General features: G+C 44.7%; 2 protein-coding genes across 3 annotated transcripts in view; one reads left to right on the top strand and one right to left on the bottom strand.

Annotated features, from left to right (window-relative positions):
- fat3b (FAT atypical cadherin 3b) overlaps positions 1-15,412 on the bottom strand; it is a 76,091-nt gene extending 60,679 nt beyond the window's left edge. For both annotated transcript variants that reach the window (XM_058086456.2, XM_078787615.1), the window contains exons 1-4: positions 14,962-15,412; positions 11,619-14,596; positions 11,402-11,536; positions 10,671-10,872 (exon numbers count right to left, since the gene is read on the bottom strand). In XM_058086456.2, the coding sequence (XP_057942439.2) occupies positions 10,671-10,872; positions 11,402-11,536; positions 11,619-14,570 (3,289 nt within the window). In that variant the 5' untranslated portion in view covers positions 14,571-14,596; positions 14,962-15,412. The remainder of the gene's footprint in view (positions 1-10,670; positions 10,873-11,401; positions 11,537-11,618; positions 14,597-14,961) is intronic.
- Positions 15,413-15,459: 47 nt separating this feature from the next.
- Positions 15,460-20,762, top strand: chordc1b (cysteine and histidine-rich domain (CHORD) containing 1b). The gene is made up of 11 exons (XM_058086463.2): positions 15,460-15,666; positions 16,573-16,622; positions 16,689-16,745; positions 16,838-16,998; positions 18,387-18,490; positions 19,319-19,377; positions 19,506-19,576; positions 19,659-19,764; positions 19,859-19,978; positions 20,052-20,114; positions 20,185-20,762. Exons 1-11 carry the CDS (start codon positions 15,603-15,605, stop codon positions 20,353-20,355), a joined length of 1,026 nt encoding a protein of 341 aa, XP_057942446.2. The 5' UTR covers positions 15,460-15,602; the 3' UTR covers positions 20,356-20,762.
- The last annotated feature ends 591 nt before the right edge of the window (positions 20,763-21,353 follow it).

The following is a 21,353-nucleotide window of genomic DNA, read 5'->3' as shown; positions in this document are numbered from 1 at the left end:
GTTGAATTTAAGAGCTGATATCTAGCCATTTCCATGTTTTTCTTGATAATACAAAATAAAAATCCCTTACGTTTTTACATCAATAGCTACGGCAATGCACTGCCAAAAAATGTGTCCAAATACATAAACCTTTAGTTGTAGCAGACCATGAACAAGAAACTGAAGAAAGAAGGGTGGTCTAGTCATTTCAGAAAAAAAATGTCATGTTCGTCACACTTGTTTCAAACACAAACATTTCAAATCATCACACAAATTTAAATATTAGTCAATGACAACACCACTGAACATAAAAATGCAGTTTTAATTATATTATTATTTTTATTATATATTATATAGGGAGATCAAATCCATACCTGCATGGCCCTGTGTGAAAAAGGTATTGCACCCCTGTTAAAATATAACTGAACTGCGGTTTATCATACCTGAGTTCAAGTGGAAAAGGTCATAAGGCCATTACCACAGCATTGGGACTCCAGCAAACCACAATGAGAGCCACGATGCAACAATAGTGAACCTTCCCAGGAGTGACTGGCCAACCAAAATGACCCCAAGAGTGTCTCGACAACTCATTCAAGAGGTCACAAAAGACCCCACAACAACATCCAAAGAACTGCAGGTCTCACTTGCCTCAGTTAAGGTCAGTGTTCATGACTCCACCATGAGAAAGACACTGGGCAAAAACGGCCGGCATGGCAGAGTTCCAAGACCAAAACCACTGCTGAACAAAAAGAACATTTTGTGATGTTCCCCAAGAAATTTGGGAAAATACTCTGTGGTCTGACGAGACAAAAGTGGAACTTTTGGAAGGTGTGTGTCCAAGAAAGAAATCATAGCAAGAGTAAAATATGGTGGTGGTAGTGTGATGGTCTGGGGTTGTTTTGCTTCTTCAGGACCTGGAAGACTTGCTGAGATAAATGGAACCATCAATTCTGCTGTCTACCAAAAAATCCTGTTGGTGACCTGTTGGCTTTAGGGGGCAATTACTTTTCCACACAGGGCCATTTCTCCTTCAATAATAAACCTTTTTTAAAACCGCATTATGACTTCAGTTGTATTGTCATGAATTAATATTGACATCTGGAGCTGATCTGGAGCATTTAAGAGTGACAGAAATCTTTTTGGCAAATGGTGATTAATCATGATTAATTAATTGAAAACTGTGATTAATCTGATTAAAATGTTGAGTCAATTGACAGAGCTGCTTTAAATTGAATTATGTGACTGAGTGTGTCATTTCATAATTAATTGCACAAATTAATTAATCACTCAGGAGTTGAAGCTTAGTGGAACAGTTTGGGGAAGGATTTTGGTGGGGACGCTGGTGGTGGACTTGCCAACATCCTGTATAGAAAATTTTCCCGGAAGAGTGGAAGATGTTGAATCTGCAAAGTTGTCCGTTCCCGGTGCTGTCCCAATACTTTTGCTTGTGCCACAAGGTGTTTTGCAGCGCTTAATGTGATCACCGGAGAGCATGTGTTTACACAGTATGATGACAAAGGGAGGGCATGTAGGCGATGTTTGGAGTGTTTTGAGTGGCCGTCCTTGACTTTGTCCCTTTCAGAGAGCGTCTCTGTCAGAGAGCGAGACGGAGCGAGGCGGGACGACACAGACGGCTCGTTCAAAAGCTCTTTGAACTGAAGGACCAGCAGGCGCTACCCTGCGTATTTCATATAAATGTGACTTGACAGCCTCCATTTTCACCATAAATAACACACTTGAGAGGGAGAGAGGGGGCGCAAACAAACATGAGGCGTCATCATGCATCCTTTTTTTCATCTCAGAGCCCACCCATCCATCATACATCACTTTTCTGTCCTGGTGCTCTCACCATGTCCCACAGAGAACGGTCTGTGACCAATCCCGGATGGCACACATTAGCCTGTGTGCCTTTGCTTTCTCACAAGATGACAAGAATACCAATTTGTGTTTGGAGGATGTGGCCTCGTGCCTCACGTACACGTGCAAGTACGCAAAACGATAACGCCGGCCTTTCAGGGAAACGTTGCAAATTGCCAATATGTGAGGAGAAGCACAGTGTTTGCACTCTATCAATAAGTCCACGATAAACACAATGTAACAAAAACACAGACCAGAGCGGGAATGAGCTCCAGCTCCATCTTGGATTTCTTCTATTTGCACGGGTCCTGGTCTTGAAGTCCATTGCAGTCTTGTGCGGGTCTACAGTCTTGGGGTCAGCTCTTTGGATTCGGACATGGTTGTCACTTATTATCAACATCATGGCATGATATTAGGAGTAGGACTGCAACTTTGGGATTTTTTAATAACCAATTATTTTTCAAAACACGGGGCTGCAGACCCGAGTTCGATTCCCCCCCCTGTTATCTCTATGTGGAGTTTGCATGTTCCCTGGGTTTTCTCCGGGTACTCCGGTTTCCTCCCACATTCCAAAAACATGCTAGGTTAATTAGCGACTCCAAATTGTCCATAGGTATGAATGTGAGTGTGAATGGTTGTTTGTCTATATGTGCCCTGTGATTGGCTGGCCACCAGTCCAGGGTGTACCCCGCCTCTCGCCCGAAGACAGCTGGGATAGGCTCCAGCACCCCCTGCGAACCTCGTGAGGAAAAAGCGGTAGAAAATGAATGAATGAAGGAATTATTTTTCAAAACACATTCTGCCTTGGGGCTGCATGGCGGACAAGTGGTTAGCGAGCAGGCCTCACAGCGAGGAGACCCGAGTTCGATTCCACCCTCGGTCATCTCTATGTGGAGTTTGCATGTTCTCCCTGTCCTTGCATGGGTTTTCTCCGGTTTCCTCCCACATTCCAAAAACATGCTAGGTTAATTGGCCACTCCAAATTGTCCATAGGTATGAATGTGAGTGTGAATGGTTGTTTGTCTATATGTGCCCTGTGATTGGCTGGCCACCAGTCCAGGGTGTACCCCGCCTCTCAAACACCAGGTTGCTGCTTGAAGATTCTGTTAAAGTAACATTAAAAAGTGCATTTTTTCAGCTTTAGCTTGTGTCCTTGTTGGTGTCAACTTTGCCCCCTCCCTCTGGCTTCATCTTCTCTTGTGAATTTAATGCTGTTAGGTGCGGTGCCAGGACACTGTAAATAAAAGCTGGCTGTTATGATAGCACCATCATAAATACCACTAAATGCCACCCGGAGTCCAGTACCACTTACTATGTGCCCTGTGATTGGCTGGCCACCAGTCCAGGGTGTACCCCGCCTCTTGCCCGAAGACAACTGGGATAGGCTCCAGCACCCCCCGCAACCCTTGTGAGGATAAGTGGTAGAAAATGAATGAATAATTTTGGTAGCATAAAGTTGAAATATTAAAGAAAAATGATGGAAATAAACAAAATACATTTTTGGAGTCTGACCTTCCAGAAAGGGTGAATGATGCTGGCTGAGGTTCCACTGTACTTTTAAAGGGACAGGACTCATTTGTGATTTTTCATGGATCCTTGTGTCATCTCTCTATCGTGAACTATCGAGTGTCAGGTGACCCTAACGAGTAGTCCTTGAGTGATGTTTCTATATGAGTGATGATGTATTGCAAAATGTATTGCTGCGTTCTTCATCCGTAGCGGACAATACAAGACGGCGTGTTCTCTTAAGATAACATTCAACACTACCATACTATAACGTGTCAAACAACTTAGTCGTAAAAAATATACGTAGCTATCTTATTTCCACACTCCCAACTTTTGCTCATCTTTCTTCACTTTCTGCTCCAACAAGCTTGGACCTCCTTACCCCCACCGCCAACCCCCCCCCCCCTGCAACATCCTGCACCTCACCTCCAGCAGCGATGATGCGCCCCGCTGAGTTGGTAATGTTAAGGTCCATAACGGACGTGCGTTGCATCGTTACACATTACTGCAGGGAGAGGATAGAAACACACGCTACAGGCTGCACACGTCTTCAAATACTTTCCCTTGGTTCAATCTCATCACTTGTATGTTCGATGCTGCTTTTTGCTCATAGCAGAGCACACGTTTCATCGACACTGTCAGTACCAAACATGGAGCATGCCCAGGAAATACAGTCCAATTTGCTCATTTTTACATTTTCTTTCTCCGATTCATTCGCCTTACTTTCAATTAAACGTGGATTGAAGATTGTGTGTTGCTGTAAATTTTTTTGGAAGTGGCAGGAAATGACTTCCAATTCAGTTTTTACCTTAAAATGGCTTACAGTTAAGTAGCCCATGTTGGGCTCATTATTGTGAGCTTATTCAAACCTTCACTAAAGCAATAAAACCAATAAAATGTCTTGTGTTACAGTAACATTACTGACTCCTCGTGACCAGTGTAGAATACTACAAATGTACCATCACGTTTCTGATTGTGTCTTCTGATGACCTTGTATTTGATTTTTGATTCATTTAGCAATTTTAATGCTTGAAAATGCTTAACTCGGGTCAAAAATATTGCTTAAATATGTCTGCATTGTCTCTCTGCTGCCGCCTTCTGCCTTTTCCAAGCATGGCAGCCGGTGTGACTCGTCGCCAGATTGTTCCTCGTGCCTTCCTTATGCCACACGCCTCGGCAACATCCATTTTGTGTCCCTGCTTTCTGGCTTTTAGCGTTTCTTGTAAGTCCCAGCCCGTTAGACCTTTTTTTGCTGTGTTTTCTGTTGTTACTCGTTTGTTCTGCCTGCTTGACCTTTTGCCAGCTCTGTTTTTTCTTGTACTTTGTCTCCTGCTTTTTGTCTATTGTGTTTTTTTGTGTTATTACTTTGAACTCTGTGTAGCCTAGTTTTCGTTGTAGTTTTTGCTCTGGTTTGTACTTTTCCCTGAAGTGGACCCCTTGTGTTTCATAAATATTTTTTGCTACCGGATGTGACTCTGCGTTTTGGTTTCCAGACAAAATATGCATAATTGAGGCTTCCACTTGACTATTAATAGGATCTATTCCATCACAAAACAGCATGATTGAATATATTTTTGAAAAACCATGACAGAGTGAAGCTGTAAAATTCTAAATGTGAAATGGCGAAGGATTACTATACAGTCAACCTCTCTTACATGCTACTTTGTACGATTCAGTTTTCAACCAAATCGTAGTTTTTTTTTTTGTTTTTGTGTGGCCAAACATTCTCGTACGAACGTAAGTCTTGTCATCTAGTTTGTTTCATGGAATGGAGCCTCTTGGAGTTGGGAATGGAGCTTCCCAACTACGATTCGGGCGCCTCAGTTTTTTTCTTGTTGAGTGACCATCATCCACCCCCTTCATCCCAAACATGTTGTGTAATCCATCCATCGGTTTGTGCTTTTTTTATTGAAGGAATTTGATTAAAAGGCAAAAAGAGGATACATTTATGATTATTTTCCATTGTTTTCTCTGTAAAGTGTAATTTTTGTTCATATTTTTAGGAGTCATTTGATTTACACTTACTATGGATAAAGTTGCTTTGTTTTGGGTTTTTTTTGGTTTTGTCAAAACAAACAAAAAGTGATGCATAGTCTTTTGTCGGCAGAATTGAAAGCCAGTTCATCCACGTCCACTTTGTGTTATTTTGGAGAAACACGGCAACTGTCATTCATATCATTCATATGATTCATATTTCAGTATGTGGCCCTTGTTGTGAAAGTTTTCTCCCTGGTCCAGTATACTGTACATACAGAACACAGCGATGCACAGCATGCACTGTACAGGAGGCCATCCGTCTGTGTGTCAATGCATGACTCTTTGCAATCAATACTAATTAGCCTAGTTAAAGGTCAGTGGGGGCCTCCAGTGCAAGAGGTGACGTTGCTGGTATACACTTTATTTATATTTTTATATCAATAGTCTCCTGCCGATCATTGCTATAAAACGTTACAAAACAGCGAAAACAATGTATTGTTTATTTGTTGTCTTACGTTTGACGGCACATTTGATAGCTATGGGCTGATGCCAGAGTAGCAAATTCTCCCCTGGAGGATGATAAAGTTCTCCTTGACCTTGCTGGAGTGTCAGAATGAGTCACGCTTGCTCGATCCTCACTTTTTAGTGTGACCATCAGTCAGGCTCTGGCATTGTTACATCACCGAATCAATATCTTTGCTTAGTTTAGTATCATTGTGTTTGTATCATATTGTATTATTGTACACTGAACAAACAACGTTTTTGATATAACCGAGTCACCAAACAATGCAGGCGTTTTATTATTATTGTGCCTTTTCACATCATCCCAACCTGCAATACAAGCATGTTGTTCTGGCAATCAAGTCTGGTCACATTACAACAAATGTTTTGCCTCACGGGCTGCATTGCTTTAACAACATTTATGGGGGACCAGACTATATATATTACACGTAACGTCCACCTGGAAGTATTGTATCTGTAAAAGAGTGTGTTGTGTCCATTTTTAAACAGCAGACCACATCAAATAACCAAATTGATAAAACAGCTACTTTCATTCAAACAACCATTCACACTCACATTCATACCTATGGACAATTTGGAGTGGCCAATTAACCTAGCATGTTTTTGGAATGTGGGAGGAAACCGGAGTACCCGGAGAAAACCCACGCATGCACGGGGAGAACATGCAAACTCCACACAGAGATGGCCGAGGGTGGAATTTAACTCCTTGGTCTACTAGCTGTGAGGTCTGCACGCTAACCACTCGACCGCCGTGCCGCCAAAACTTGCCGCTACTTAAACCATCAAAAGGTTGTCTCAAGCCATGATGCCACGTTGAATGTTAAGATTAAATTAAATACTTTGGAAAGAACGGGCGGGCCGTATTCAAACACATGGCGGGCCGGATGTGACCCCCGGGCCGCAGTTTGCCCATCCCTGCATTACAATATTACTGACACCGAGTGACCAGAGTAGAATGCTACATTTAATCAACATATTTAAATGCTTATTTTGATTTATAATCATTTATATTTGTATTCATTCATTCATTTTCTACCGCTTTTTCCTCACGAGGGTCGTGGGGGCGCTGGAGCCTATCCCAGCTGTCTTCGGGTGAGAGGCGGGGTACACACTGGACTGGTGGCCAGCCAATCACAGGGCACATATAGACAAACAACCATTCACACTCACATTCATACCTATGGACAATTTGGAGTGGCTAATTAACCTAGCATGTTTTTGGAATGTGGGAGGAGAAAACCCACGCATGCACGGGGAGAACATGCAAACTCCACACAGAGATGGCCGAGGGCGGAATCGAACTATATTTGTATTTTAGATCATTTTGTCATTTTTAAGCTTAAAAATGCAAAGTTGAAGCAGAATTATACATAAAACCGCTATATTTTTTATAGCTATAAATAGCTATAATATAGCTATAATATGCAGCATTTGTTGATATTGTGTATTGTACGGCGTTAGAGTATGTTTCATAGCGTTCATGCTTCAGTAATCCCACCATAGGAGGAGCAGAAATGAAGGAATATTTCCTGGTAATGAAGACAGACATTTCGCAGCAACGGCTGGCAGAAAATGAAATGAGACCTGATAGCATATTGCTAAGTTTCTACCATGCAAATATCAAATGTGCAGACATGCGTGGTATTTCCGATGGGAAGGTCTGGGATTTCATCTAATCCTCGCCTGCCAACTGGGGCTCCCGTACAGCAAAATGTCAAGATTTTATCCAAGTGGATGTCGTGCTCATATTGCATGAATGCTCTTTTTCATTTATCTTCACAGCATTGAGTGAGTCTGCAGGCCAGACACAGTCAGGTCACGGTCCCGTGGGTACAAAGATGATGGGCGTGCAGCGCATAAAGGCCTTGATCAATGTTGTTCTCACAGCACTGGATCAGTTGCACTGTGCACCCTTAGGCCCTGCCGGTGCCGCTGCCATGTTGCCCTCATTAAAATAATGATCTCACAGCTGCACAAACCATCAGCTCGCAAACTCTCACTCAGCTCTATGTGGGAGACATGCCTCTTAATCTCTTCTAATTACTGGATGGAGAGTTGCCCCTGAATCGGAACGAGACATTTTGGACCATTGGATGCTTCCAAGTTGGTGGGAACACTTTGGGACCGGGCAGGTTTCTGTTCCCAGTGCAAAGCGAGGTCCATGAGGGCAAGACCGGAATTGCAGAACATACTTTCAGTTGTCAAATGCACAGTTGAATAGAAATGTTTCAGCCTGGATTTCAACATTTCCAAAGTTGTGTATTGTCACACATCTTCGGGAAGACCGTTCCAGATTTTTTGGCGGCATAAAACTGAAACGCAGCCTCACTGTGTTAAGTCTCCGGGCACCAGGAGGAGACCGATCCCTGAGCTTCTCAGAGCCGGAGATGGTTTATGTGGGTCTAACATGTCAGAGATGTACTTTGGCTTAAGGCCATGAAAAGACTTGAACACAAGCAAAGCCGTTTCTCTGAGCGACAGGAGGACAGTGCCTGAGAACTGGACTAATATGGTCATTTTTTCTTCTAGTCCGGACTCGAGCACCAGCATTCTGGATGCAGTGCAGCTGTTTTGGCCATGTTTTCTTGGTGGTAAAAAGCTGCTGATGTTATTGATTCGAAGTGGCTGTGAAAAGAAAACTGCACTTTTTTTTGGAAATTTGCCCATCGGCCACAATCATTATGTGAGACATTTGTCTTTTCTGTGCGATCTAACAATATAACGTGAGAAAAAACAGCAGGCACCTTGAGCTATCTTTTTTACTGCATGTAAGGCATACAGCTAGAAAGACCGCGATTAAAACACCTCCAACAGCCTCCAACAGGATTTATGATTTTATAATAAAAACGCTACATTCATGATGACATTCCTTCATTCATTCATTTTCTACCGCTTATCCTCACAAGGGTGGAGCCTATCCCAGCTATCTTTGGGCGAGAGGCGGGGTACACCCTGGACTGGTGGCCAGCCCATCACAGATCACATATAGACAAACAACCATTCACACTCACATTTATACCTATGGACAATTTGGAGTGGCCAATTAACCTAGCATGTTTTTGGAATGTGGGAGGAAACCGGAGTACCCGGAGAAAACCCAGGGAACATGCAAACTCCACATAGAAATGACCGAGGGTGGAATCGAACTCGGGTCTCCTCGCTGTGAGGCCTGCTCGCTAACCACTCGTCCGGCATGCAGCCCCGAGGCAGAATGTGTTTTGAAAAATAATTCCTTCATTCATTCATTTTCTACCGCTTTTTCCTCACGAGGTTCGCGGGGGGTGCTGGAGCCTATCCCAGCTGTCTTTGGGCTAACCACTTGTTCACCGTGCGGAATTGGATCATCACATTTTATTCATCTATTTTTGCCAAGCAAGGACCCGGTGGGACCACCCACCAGTTGTCATCACTGGGTTAGAGCATGGGTGTCCAAAGTGCAGCCTGGGGGCCATTTCTGCCCCGGAGTACATTCAACAAGAAAACAAAAAAAAAAAACACAGCAAAAACTGAAAAATCATCAGTAATTTTACAAGAATGAAAGCAAAATATGATGACAAAAAATTGCGATCTAAGAGAAAAAGTGGGAATTTTATATAGATAATAATGTATCTATGTAATATTATGAGCAAAAAAAGAATTTTGGTGACCAGGGTTCAATTCCACCCTCGGCCATCTCTGTGTGGAGTTTGCATGTTCTCCGCGTGCATGCGTGGGTTTTCTCCGGGTACTCCGGTTTCCTCCCACATTCCAAAAACATGCTAGGTTAATTGGCGACTCCAAATTGTCCATAGGTATGAATGTGAGTGTGAATGGTTGTTTGTCTATATGTGCCCTGTGATTGGCTGGCCACCAGTCCAGGGTGTACCCCGCCTCTCTCCCGAAGACAGCTGGGATAGGCTCCAGCACGCCCACGACACTCGTGAGCATAAGCGGTAGAAAATGAATGAATGAATGAATTCAGGAAGTATGGAAGAAGGCTTTAAGAATGTTAAATGGTTAGAAGGTGGTCACAGCTTTTATATGCTTTAACTGTGAAAGTATTCCTTTCATAAATAAGGAATTCTAATTGCGGAAATTCACTTCGTTTGGAAGCAATTCTAAGCATAGTGTTCCAACTGAGGTGGTTTTTAACTTTACCTGAACATACAAACAGCAGTGCTCAGTTCCAACACCATACCCACGTTCCTCTATTGCGATTCACACCAGCAACGTAGTGCTTCCTCATTATCCTCCAATACCACTCACGGCCAAGTGCATTCAGGAATTTCATTGCATTCAGCATTTCAGCACAAGCAGGTCATTACAGTAATATCATTTTGCTCATTTAATACATGAATATGCATGTAGCATTAATGAGCGAACATCATTGTAATCACCACAATCATATATACCACTTGTGCAGAATGTATGCACTTAAACAGCAGGATGTACAGTATGTACATAAAGTAGTGTGAAATTTGTTATTTTAATCATATTATTGAACTTGCATGTCACGTAATTATGTAAGTTTCTTTTTCAGGCTCTGGCACCTTTCCAAAAAGTTGAATGTGGCACCAGTGTCAGAGAATATCGAAAAGATACCCAAACCTAACACAGACCCACTCCAACAACTTGACAAAGCATCGCAATACTTGTGTCCACACGTCCCCACTTACACAAACCAATAAATGATGCAGGGCTTCGTGCAGTGCAGCTCTCTGCTGGTGAATTTCAAAACACAGTTTGACTCATTAAAGTCACCAATTGCAAATAAATGGACATAGTCTGCACCAGGCACAGAACTTATTGGATTTTCACTTAGTGCTAATTGGGTTGAAAACTTGCCGCACCTGTGTCTTCGTCAATGGTGAAGGCGCCGAGTCCGCTGCCTCCTCTGATGGAGTACTTCAACGCGCCGTCCCTCCCTCTGTCGTCATCCTTAGCGTCCACCACAAGAACGCTCGTTCCTGCTCGAGAGTTCTCCTTCACTGAGCCTCTCATGGCAAAGTCGGAGAAGTACGGTGCGTACAAATTCTCATTGACATCCACCAGCTAGAAAGAGGCAAGCATTGAGGGAAGAAAGGCAAAAATATAATCAGTTATCGCAGAGAAACACTACGGCCTTTATTGTTATATATCAGGCGCAGGCGCAGCGCACCCACGCCTCCATCCCTCCCACCGGCGCCAAGTTTAACACTGCCGAGTGTAATCTTAATCAATCAAAATGAATGGCTCTAATTGTCATCTGTTCCTGACAGATTCAATACAGCAGCAGGCTAATCCAAGCATCAGACTTGTGATCCACCTGCATTCCTGCTCTGCATTGCCAAATAGTGCTGTTTTGTCAGGAAATTGTCACTGCGCCAAGCTGAAAATGTGGACACCCCCCTTGTCCCTTCGCTGCTACACCCAACTCGGCGCAACCCAGTTTATTAAATTACCAAATCGGCCGTGCACAGCGGTGCACTAGACGAAATTCCAACTGCGTGCGGTGCACCACGCTGCGCCACCCCTGCGCCACTTTGTGCTGCGCCATGAAATCAGACCCCCATATCACATCATGGACATTGTGAATACGTACCTCCACTTCCACATGTGTCTGACTGCTGTGGGTGGGCTTTCCCCTGTCTTCGGCCAACAAGGTGAGGTTATAAAACTGTTGCTTCTCAAAGTCCAGCTCCTTCCTGATCCTCAACACTCCGCTCGTTGAGTCCATCTGCACTCAGTCCCACACAGAACAATAAAAGAGCATTAAGGACACGCGGGGCAGATAATTAACAAGACAAAAGATCACTGACCTCAAATGTGCCATTGAAGTCATTGGACAAGGAGTATTTGACTTGACCACCAGGGCCGACGTCTGGGTCCTTGGCCTGCACCCACATGATGACAGCCCCTGGCGGGAGGTCCTCTGGTACTCGAGTGCTGTAAGTGCTCGGGATAAAGGATGGTGCACAATCATTGACGTCCTCCACTATTATGTTCAAAGTGGTCACAGATGACCTCCTGTTGCCTCTTTCAGCCTTGTCTCTGGCCTCGATCTTCAACGTGAACGTAGGGAAGCTCTCCCTGTCCAAGTGGTTGGCCACAAAAACACTCCCCGTCTCGCTGTCAATGCCGAAATGAGGGACACTGGTCAGCAGAATGTAGGACAGCTGCGCATTTTGCCCCGTGTCCTTATCAAACGCAGTGATGGCGATAACCTGAGAACCCACAGGAGCGTTTTCAGCGACAAGAGCGGAGAAGGTGTCCTGGGTAAACTGTGGGTCGTTGTCATTGGCGTCCTCCACAATGACAGTCAGGAGCCTCCAGTTGGACATCTGAGGGACACCCTGATCGTAAATGGTGATGTTGAGGAAGTAGCGGTCGGTTCGCTCGCGGTCAAGCGGCTGCAAGACAGTCAGCAAGCCGTTGTCCATGTTGATGGTTAGACAGTTCTCTTTGTTGCCGTTTGATATGGAAAAGAGAATGCGGCCGTTGAAGCCCACGTCACTGTCACGCGCCCTCACCTGGAATACGCTAGCTCCAGGCGCAAGGTCCTCCCGGACTAGAATACTCGTCGGCAAGGCCTCAAACTGCGGAGCATGTTTGTTTGTAGAGAAAATGTCTGGACTTCTGTCCTCTTGTCTTGCTTGAGCCATAGCCGAGGCCTTTGACAGCATCTTCTCCGCCATCATCTGGGCCACCTGAGTGTCCTTACAGCTAAGCCCCCTGGGTGGCGCTGAGCCCCTGACTACCGATACATTCACAAACATCGGTTCAGAGAACATCTCTCCATCTGTGGCGACTATTTTCAAGTTGAACATCCCGTTTTTTAAATTTGCAGTTGCTAACGATCTCTTCAGCGACAAAGCGCCAGACTCTGCGTTCAAGTTAAAGTAGTCCATCTCATTTCCTGAAACCATCTTATACTTCACCATTCCCAGTTCATCCATGTCCACAGCCGACAGCGTTACAATTGTCTGGCTGAGAGGGAAATCCCGACCTATCATTCCTCGGCACGAAACCCTTTCAAAGACAGGCGCGTTGTCATTTATATTCATCAAACGAATGGTTACGTTGACCTCAGTTTCTCGTCTGTAGGGTGAACCCCAGTCTGAGGCCCGCACCACAAACGTATAGATTTCTTCTGATGACTCAAAGTCCAGGTCTTGTGTGATCCTGACCTCCCCTGTGTCCTGGTCTATGGTGAAAGGTAGCCGCTGCCGGCTGCTGATTATGTGAGTGATGTAGCCATTCTCTCCTTTATCATCGTCCACAGCGGACACGACAAGAACAACAGCACCAACAGCTAAGCTTTCATTGACGGAAATGTCATAAAACGGCCGGCTGAACACTGGAGAGTTGTCATTAGCATCCTCGATGGTGATTCGGACCTTTGCCCTCAGCTGGCTGACAGCATCCAGCACTTCCATCTCCATGAAAATCTGCGATATCCTTGTCAGATGCCTCGAGGTCATAATAACGCCGTTTAACGGATTTATATCAAAGTACATTAGTTCTGAGAGGCTTCTGAAGCTGTAATTGACGCTTGTGGGGGGAGGGGAGATTCTTACCACCTCTACAAAAGTCCCCGGGGGAGCAATTTCACTCAGCACAACTTCATAAACGTCTTTCTCAAAATTCCCTAATACGGGTTCTGGCTTTGAGACGAGCAACTGAACCACTTGTGTGTTAGAAGACTTCGGAGGAGATCCTCTGTCTTTAGCCTGGAAGGTTAGGTTGCAGCCGTAAGGGTATTTGCTCCAGTCCACCCGTTGTGACGCCCTAACCCAGTACTCATCCCCGAGAGGCGATCGTTCAATCACAAACTGTTCAAGTGGATCACCATCAATGATGGACACCGACTCTATGTACCCGCCTGCCCCCTCATCTTTATCCTTCACCGTCACTTTGGCAACAACCGGGTTCCTGTCAGTCCAGGACGGAATGACGGCAAGCGCCCTGAGAACAGGTGCAAACTTATTGAGCTGCATGACGGTAACGACAAGTCTGGCGGTGCTGCTGATGCCGTTGTTGCCGTAGAGCTTCATACCCCTGTCCACCACCTGCACCTCTAGCTCAAAGCGTTCCTGCTTATCCATCCGGAGCTGGCCTGTCAGTGTGATCACACCACTGGTCGGGTGCACGGCGAAGAGCTCCACTTTGTTCTTGAAGAAGTAGTAAAACTGCCCATTGGAGCCCAAGTCGGCATCAGTGGCCGTCACGCGGCCGATGCTGGCGCCCAGCTGGGCGCTCTCGGACACCAGAAAGGAGTAGGAGGTTGGGGAGAAGAGTGGTCGCAGGTCATTAGTGTCCAGGACTTTTATATAAACAGTAGCCAGTGCCTCCAGGCCTCCCTGGGCGGACGCCTTGACCGTCAGCGTGTAATTGTCTTGTACCTCCCGGTTCAACATGGCGCCGCTGTTTGTGCGAATGCGGAGGAAACAAAAATCTCCCATCGCAAAGTCCTCAGCCTGGAAGATTCCCTCGCTGTCACCAGATTCAATCGAAAACTGGACTTCGAAGGATCGCGACGGTGACCCCAGAGCGATCCCCATTTTGACCTCACTGCTGGTGTAGGTTCTGGCTGCGGAGTTCTCATAGATGGAGGCATTGTAGGCAGGCTGAGTGAAGAGCAGCAGGCCTTGTCCAGCCCTTGCCTCGGACAATAACTGGCCATGGAGCAATGGGATGGGGTGGGTGAGGAGAAAGCAAACATGATGTAAAAGAAGAGGAAGAGGGCGCATAATTCCCCTCAGATGAGGCATCGTGGCTCTCACATCACGCAGTCACCCTGTGAGAGGAAAGCATAACAAAGGGAAACAGAATCTCACTGACTGGCTGAGAATCTGCTTATTAAAAATTTGATAGAGAACAGCTAACAAAGACATTTCAGGGGCCCTGCCTGTTACTACAGGGATGTAACGGCATATTTAAGTCTGCACTGCTGCATGTTTCCATTCAAATGCAAGCAAACTGTCAGAACAACAAGCAACCGTTGTCTGATTTCTTTATTCACATGCACTGCAGTATGAAAAAGTTGTCCTTCAAACAAATAAAAGGTTAGCAGAAAATCTATTCTCGCGGGCAGCAAACTATTCTGTGCAAAAGGATGAATATCGCCATGCACTCATGCATATACAGCACATCCATTCTCACCTACTAATCAGCAACCTGCCGAATGAGTACAGTCTGCTACTTGATTGGTGGATTTGTCACTTTGTGTGACCTACCTTTGTGGAATGACCAAAAAGTGCATCCATCCTCACTGCAACAGGAATATTCAAAAAAAAAAAAAAAGCGTACAGAAAAGGGAAAGTATTTAGTATCTGCTGGAAATCCACGATCACATCATCGCATCCCGCCAGGAGGCAGTTGTCTAGAGAACCGCAGCCATCCTCGTCAAACTAAATAGCACTTGTCCCAGTTTTCAAGCCACCTGCGTCCTGCGAGCTAAAGACGAAATAGAAAAACAACCACACTCTGAATTAGCTTTGTGGTGCTTCAGTAGAAGATATAACAAGGTTGGGAAAAAACAGGAAAAGCCTTTGCGCAAGTTTTTTGGGAGCGTCCAGCATCAGATGCTGCCGCGCTGGGACCACTGATGGAGCAAGGCGGTGGGCTGGGCGAGAGCCGACATTTGCCGAAAAGAGCCGAGTGTACCCGGAAGTAAACGAGGCAGCTTCGCGTGTAGCGGTGTGCGGCATCCGCTGTCTTACCCACTCTCTCTGTTTCACTCCCAGGTTTTAAGTGCTTATCTTCACATTTAACCAACCATTAAGGTTACTTTAGCTGCCGGGATGTCTGTTTTATGCTACAACAAGGGATGTGGGCAGCGTTTCGATCCGGAAAACAACCCGGATGGTGAGTAGCTAACGTTGCTTTGTGGGCTAACAAGCTAGCTGATCATCTGGAATGTTCTGCAGGCCCATGCTCGCCAACACGATTCTTAGCAAACTTACTACGAACTGACCCAATTAGTTTTATTTTATTAGTTAGCTTGTCGTGTCGGACAGTTTTTAAAACTCGCGTTTTTGGTTAGAACTAGCAACTTTGCTGTACGTTGTCCTGCCTGTCTCAAATTAAGAGGTAAGGGTTTGTTCTTTCTTTTTAACATTAACATCATTGACCCCAATCAGTGGAACTCTCTAGAAGCCAATTAGCCTTAAACAACGAAATGACTAAACATGACACTTGGAACATGTACTCTGATCTTTAATGTAATCTTACTATAATCTGTTACATACATTTTTTTTAATTCCATTCCAGTAGGATACAATACACAAAAGATGCCGTATGTTGAAAAACAAGATGTCATTTGACCATTTCTTTTTTGTTCTTGTACAACTGTACTGTATTTCACTGAGATATTACACTGAGAGAGCTGACAGCTTGTGTAGGGTCATCATCTTGACGCTTGTACACGTTTAAAACACATTTTGTTCATGTGGGTGTTGTTGTTTGAAGAGTTTAACTGAGTTGAAATTGTATTTAGATATAAGCGTGTGTCTCTCCTTTCCTGTGATTAGAAACGTTGCGTCCAACAGGAGAGCTGGTATTCATTTGCAGATATATTCAGTGCAGGACACGCGCCTAATTTCCATTTTAATTGCATGCCACTTTTCATCACAGCAGAGTACATTGGTATTACCTTAAGGGCTGATGGGAAAGGGATGGTTTGAACCATGCTGAAAGGAAATTGTTGCTTCTTAAGGTCACCGAGCCAATTTGCTAGTGTCTCTTTGTTAAACTTGTATTTTCTTGCTGCAGACGGCTGCACGTACCACCCAGGCGTCCCAGTATTCCACGATGCACTGAAGGTAAAACTGCCTTTAAAATGTTGCCTCGTGACCTCTCTCACCTAACGCCTTACACTCCTTCCCCAGGGGTGGTCCTGCTGCAAGAGAAGGACCACCGACTTCTCAGACTTCCTCAGCATTGTGGTAAGCTTTTGTTCCACATCCGACCCGGTCGCTAATGTCGTCTGCTAGCGCAGTCTCTCGCTTCAAAGCAGTCGCTCTCTCTCACCCCACAGGGCTGCACTAAAGGCCCCCACAACAAAGAAAAGCCCCCGGAGCCAGTGAAACCAGACGTGACCTCGTCGGCAGAGAGGAAAGACGTGGATGAACAAAAAGCGAAGTTTAGCGAGTACATCATCTCCGCACCGAAGCCCCAGGAGGCCATTTGCAGACCGAGGTTGTATAGTCTGCTATCTTTTTGTCTTAGCTTCAATCAATACAGTGCGTGTCCACATCTCTTGGTCAAAGCAACACACAAACCATTTTAGAGAATGTGTGAAGCAGCAGTGCATTATTGATTGATAATACACACTCACCTGCCGCCGTATGTGTGTTTCTTGTGGTGTGGACTTGCGCTGCATCACATGACAAATGGTGATTGTAGCCACGTTTACATGAGGAGTTTTTCTCTTTCCGAATGACCTTTTCCGAAAGCAATGGTATACATGGAAAGGAATATTCCAATCGCGTGTCTACATGAGCCGCTATAATCAAACAGCATAGTCAATGGGGCATACGCAGTAAAGCGTAAACACCAACATCAGGTGATCCCGACTTCCTCGAGATTATCTTTCACTTGTTGGAATAACTCTGTATTGCCAGTTTTTCGTTCGTCCAGTCTTGAGATTTACTTTGAATCAAAAACAAACTTTCAGCAGCAGTCCAGTGCCGATCGCTTGCCTCCATTTTTTTAAATCGAAGAACATCTCAAGCTGCGTGTTATGTCATATCTCAGCATGCGCTGAAAGAACGCACCCGGGAACAGGAAAAGATAAAGTTCATTCATTTTCTACCGCTTTTTCACAGGGGGTGCTGGAGCCTAACCCAGCTGTCTTGGGGCGATGGGTGCACCCTGGACTGGTGGCCAGCCTATCACAGGGCACATATAGACAAACAACCATTCACACTCGCATTCATACCTATGGATAATTTGGCCAATTAACCTAGCATGTTTTTGGAATGTGGGAGGAAACCGGAGTACCCGGAGAAAACCCACGCATGCACGGTGAGAACATGCAAACTCCACACAGAGATGGCCGAGGGTGGAATTGAACCCTGGTCTCCTAGCTCTGAGGTCTGCGAGCTAACCACTTGTCCGCCGTGCCGCCAAGATAAAGTTCAATCGTGCTGATATTTTATAATTAAGCTCGGCACATGTTTTATATAGATATGTATTTTATTTTTTTTTTAATAAAAGTGGACTTGTGAATGGCGTATGGAAGGGTTTAGATTCTGTTCCACAGATAGCGCTAATGCACATGAAAGCTGCTTGCCAACCACCAATAAACAGTAGAAAAAAAAACATTACGAAGAAGAACGCACCCTGACAACTTTCCATTTGAGCGGGTACAAGATACCTCAATCGGATTGGGGAAAGGAATATTCCACCCCTGTGAATCCGATTGTATATTCATTCGGATTTTCTTTCGGAATGATGTGTATACAAAGGTTACATTGCAAATAACCCGAATGGAATTGGAATATTTGGGTCCATGTAAACGTGGCTACTGTGGCTGTTGATGACATTAAATCAAATAATACATCTCTGTCTGCTTGTTCTTGAAGCGCTGACGAGCCTCTGGTGAGGTTGCACCATAAAGTGTCCGCCTCTCTGAAGCAAGCGCTGGAGAAACTGAAGCTGACTGACGACTCAAATGTGGAGAAACAAGGTGGGAACACAAGTGTTTTTGGTTTTTAGCCAAGTTTCCATCAAGGAGTGCAGAGACTGTGATAGGAAGGCCATCCGGGTGAAAATCCAATGAATCCCTTCCAGACACCCACAAATCGTAACAAAAATACATTTAATCGAGAATTACCATAATTGTACTTACAGAAAACGATTATAAATAAACATAAAGGAAGAATGAAATGGATAAATGAACATATAAAGTCACTTTTCCCTTCTGTTGTCATATGGATAACAGCAACATCAGCTACCTTGGTATTCTTTGTCTTTATTCAGTAGGTCACTTGTACGCCATTTTATGACATCTGTACACGTTTTTTTTACCTTCTTTATCAAAGTTCAGGCAATCATGACTCCTGTTGGCCCCGTGGTAGGTTATTTAGCAGTCACACGCAATAAAAACCAGTGACTCTGCAACGCAAAGGGTGCTTTGGACACTCATTTTTGCATAATGATATTTGACAGGGCAACCGGACTAGTTTGTTGGGTGCAATATTGACAACAAATGTATTTGTTGTTATATGTAAATGTAAATTATTTCCCCCAATCAACAGCACTGCCTTTTTATTTAACAGAAGAGTGAGTCCACATCGGCCTTGTGACATGACACTAACACATGACAATGGCTCGTCCTTTATCCTTTAACGTACAGGAAGGGCACTTTGACAGGGACTACTGGGAATTTGCTTCCTTGTTGCTCGTTTGTGTCAGAGTACTTCAGTAAAAGTTTGACATTGATGCTTCCCAATGCTGTCAGTAACTTCTAGAAGCTTTTAGAGGTTTGTGTCAGCGTGTTGACTACTGTCTGCAGAAGAAAACGACGGCAAAGTCAGCATCGGCACGGCTTGTAAAAATGGAGGATGCACTAAAGTAGGTGAAAGTTTTACTGCATTGTCTGTTGTTGGCATGCTTTTCGTGTGTGAAGTTTGTAAAGCTCCACCTTAGCAAATTAGCCACCATATTTGAAGCTCAGCTTTCTTGTCTTGTTTTAACTGTAGAGTTATGAAGGCCCCGCGACTGATTCAGAGGTGTGCTTATTCCACTCGGGGTTCCCAATCTTCCATGAAGGGTCAGTATTGTTGACTTCTAACTTTTCTTTTGTTGCCGTGACGGTGACAAATTTTAAATCAGTGTTCTTCTGTCATGTCCAGGATGAAGTACTGGAGCTGCTGCAAGAAGAAAACCTCCGACTTCAACTCTTTCCTCTCCCAGGCGGGATGTACCAAGGGCTCACACTTGTGGAGGAAAGAAGAGGAGGTAGGTGTTGGAAGGAGCGCTCTGGCACCATCTAGTGTTGTAAGGTGAACACTGCAACCAAAGTGGACTTCACTGTGCAATAATGTGCTTTTAGGGCAAGAAGGTGGTTCCGTGTCGGTTCGACTGGCATCAGACTGGCTCGCAGGTTATAATCTCTGTCTACGCCAAGAATGGTGTGCCTGAGCTTAGCTACGTGGACGCCAACAGTACCACTGTGAGCGACACCGCCCGCTGCTTGAAACAAAACCGCTGTAGTTGCAGAGCTAAAATGCCTCTGTTGTTTTCAGCTCAACATCCACGTGGTCTTTGAAAGGGAGAAGGAGTTTGAGCAGAAGATCAGCCTGTGGGGAGTAAGTTCATCAAAAATGGACTTGAACGTTGACCGCATGTAAACCTTTACCAACAAAATCATCTCCACAGGTGATCGACGTGAGCAAGAGCGTGGTCAACATGATGGCGGCCAAGATCGAGATCGCCATGAAGAAGTCCGAAGCCATGTCGTGGGCCCGCCTGGACCTTCCTCCACCCGTGCTGCCACCAAAAGAGGACCAGAAGAAAAAAGAAGACGCCAGTGATGAAGAAAACGAATGACGAGGAGTGACGACGTATAAACTTTTAGCTGAATCCAAGGTGGGACACTTCCAGGGGGAAAAAGTCATCATGGAACTTGCTCGACTTTCCCATCATTCTTTGCTGTCAAAGCACTTCAGCTTGGTGCTCATTTTTGGTCCATGTGTCAGGAATACATCAGTATTTGTTTTTTAAATGGCTGAAGATCACATGACCTGCATTGGAGTCATGTTGGCGAGTGTGACCTCACAGTGCTGGAGGACCATCTTGGCATCGGACATTTCCACTTTGACCTTTAGCCGCTTTGCATTCCAGCCCAGATTTTATGAAAGAAGAATCGATGATTATACTGTCCATGCCACCACAACATGCTTGTATCATCATGTCTCCACGTGTTTGGCACTTCTTTATCAATAAAGTCTACTAAGGCCTAAGAGTTCCAAGTTTTTTATGTGCCTATGTAATATTATGTAATGTAACATTAACTTCATGGTTTCAGCTTATTCTCTCTCTCTCTCTCTCTCTCCTCCAGATGGCAGTAAAGACAACATGCAGGTTTCCACGGGGACTAATATCACCTGAGGACGCTCATTAGAAGTGAGTACTGGAACACTAAGCACAAAGTCAGCCAATTTGTCAAAACATTTTAACGGCTTAAGTCCGAGGTCTCAGGCTCACGGCTTTGACAGAAAAATTGCACTGTGTGCAGTTCTTCGATATGTTACATCATGCAATTAGATATTCCAAGATGTTTACATGACATTCTCACTTCAAGTCTCATTTCAAATCAAGTTATCAATCAGTTGTGTAATATCACAAGGTTCAATTCATATTTCTATATTGACTGTTGAAAGTGGTCCCCGAAGGGCGGCCCTCTGGGATCGGTGAGTGTGATTATCCCATCATTGTCATCTAATGTGGGTTTGTGCTTGCGTGTTTATACAGTGATGGGATGTCTTATTGACTGTGAAGGCAGCGTGAAGCCCTTTTAATCAAGGGTGTCAAATTCATTTTCATTG

The sequence above is a fragment of the Doryrhamphus excisus genome, linkage group LG21 (genome assembly GCF_037039965.1).
Source record: "Doryrhamphus excisus strain RoL-2023G ecotype Guam linkage group LG21, RoL_Dexc_Guam_v1.1, whole genome shotgun sequence".
NCBI lineage: Eukaryota > Metazoa > Chordata > Actinopteri > Syngnathiformes > Syngnathidae > Doryrhamphus > Doryrhamphus excisus.
The sequence above is the reverse complement of the archived record's forward strand: the minus strand, read 5'-3'. Positions and strand labels throughout refer to the sequence as shown.

What these genes read in the sequence shown, in the direction of transcription:
- chordc1b (XM_058086463.2), top strand. Translation starts at nt 15,603, where the DNA reads ATGTCTGTTTTATGCTACAACAAGGGATGTGGGCAGCGTTTCGATCCG. An exon ending in TATTCCACGATGCACTGAAG is followed by an intron (nt 16,623 to 16,688) that starts GTAAAACTGCCT and finishes CTCCTTCCCCAG; the next exon opens with GGGTGGTCCTGCTGCAAGAG. An exon ending in TTCCCAATCTTCCATGAAGG is followed by an intron (nt 19,577 to 19,658) that starts GTCAGTATTGTT and finishes TGTCATGTCCAG; the next exon opens with GATGAAGTACTGGAGCTGCT.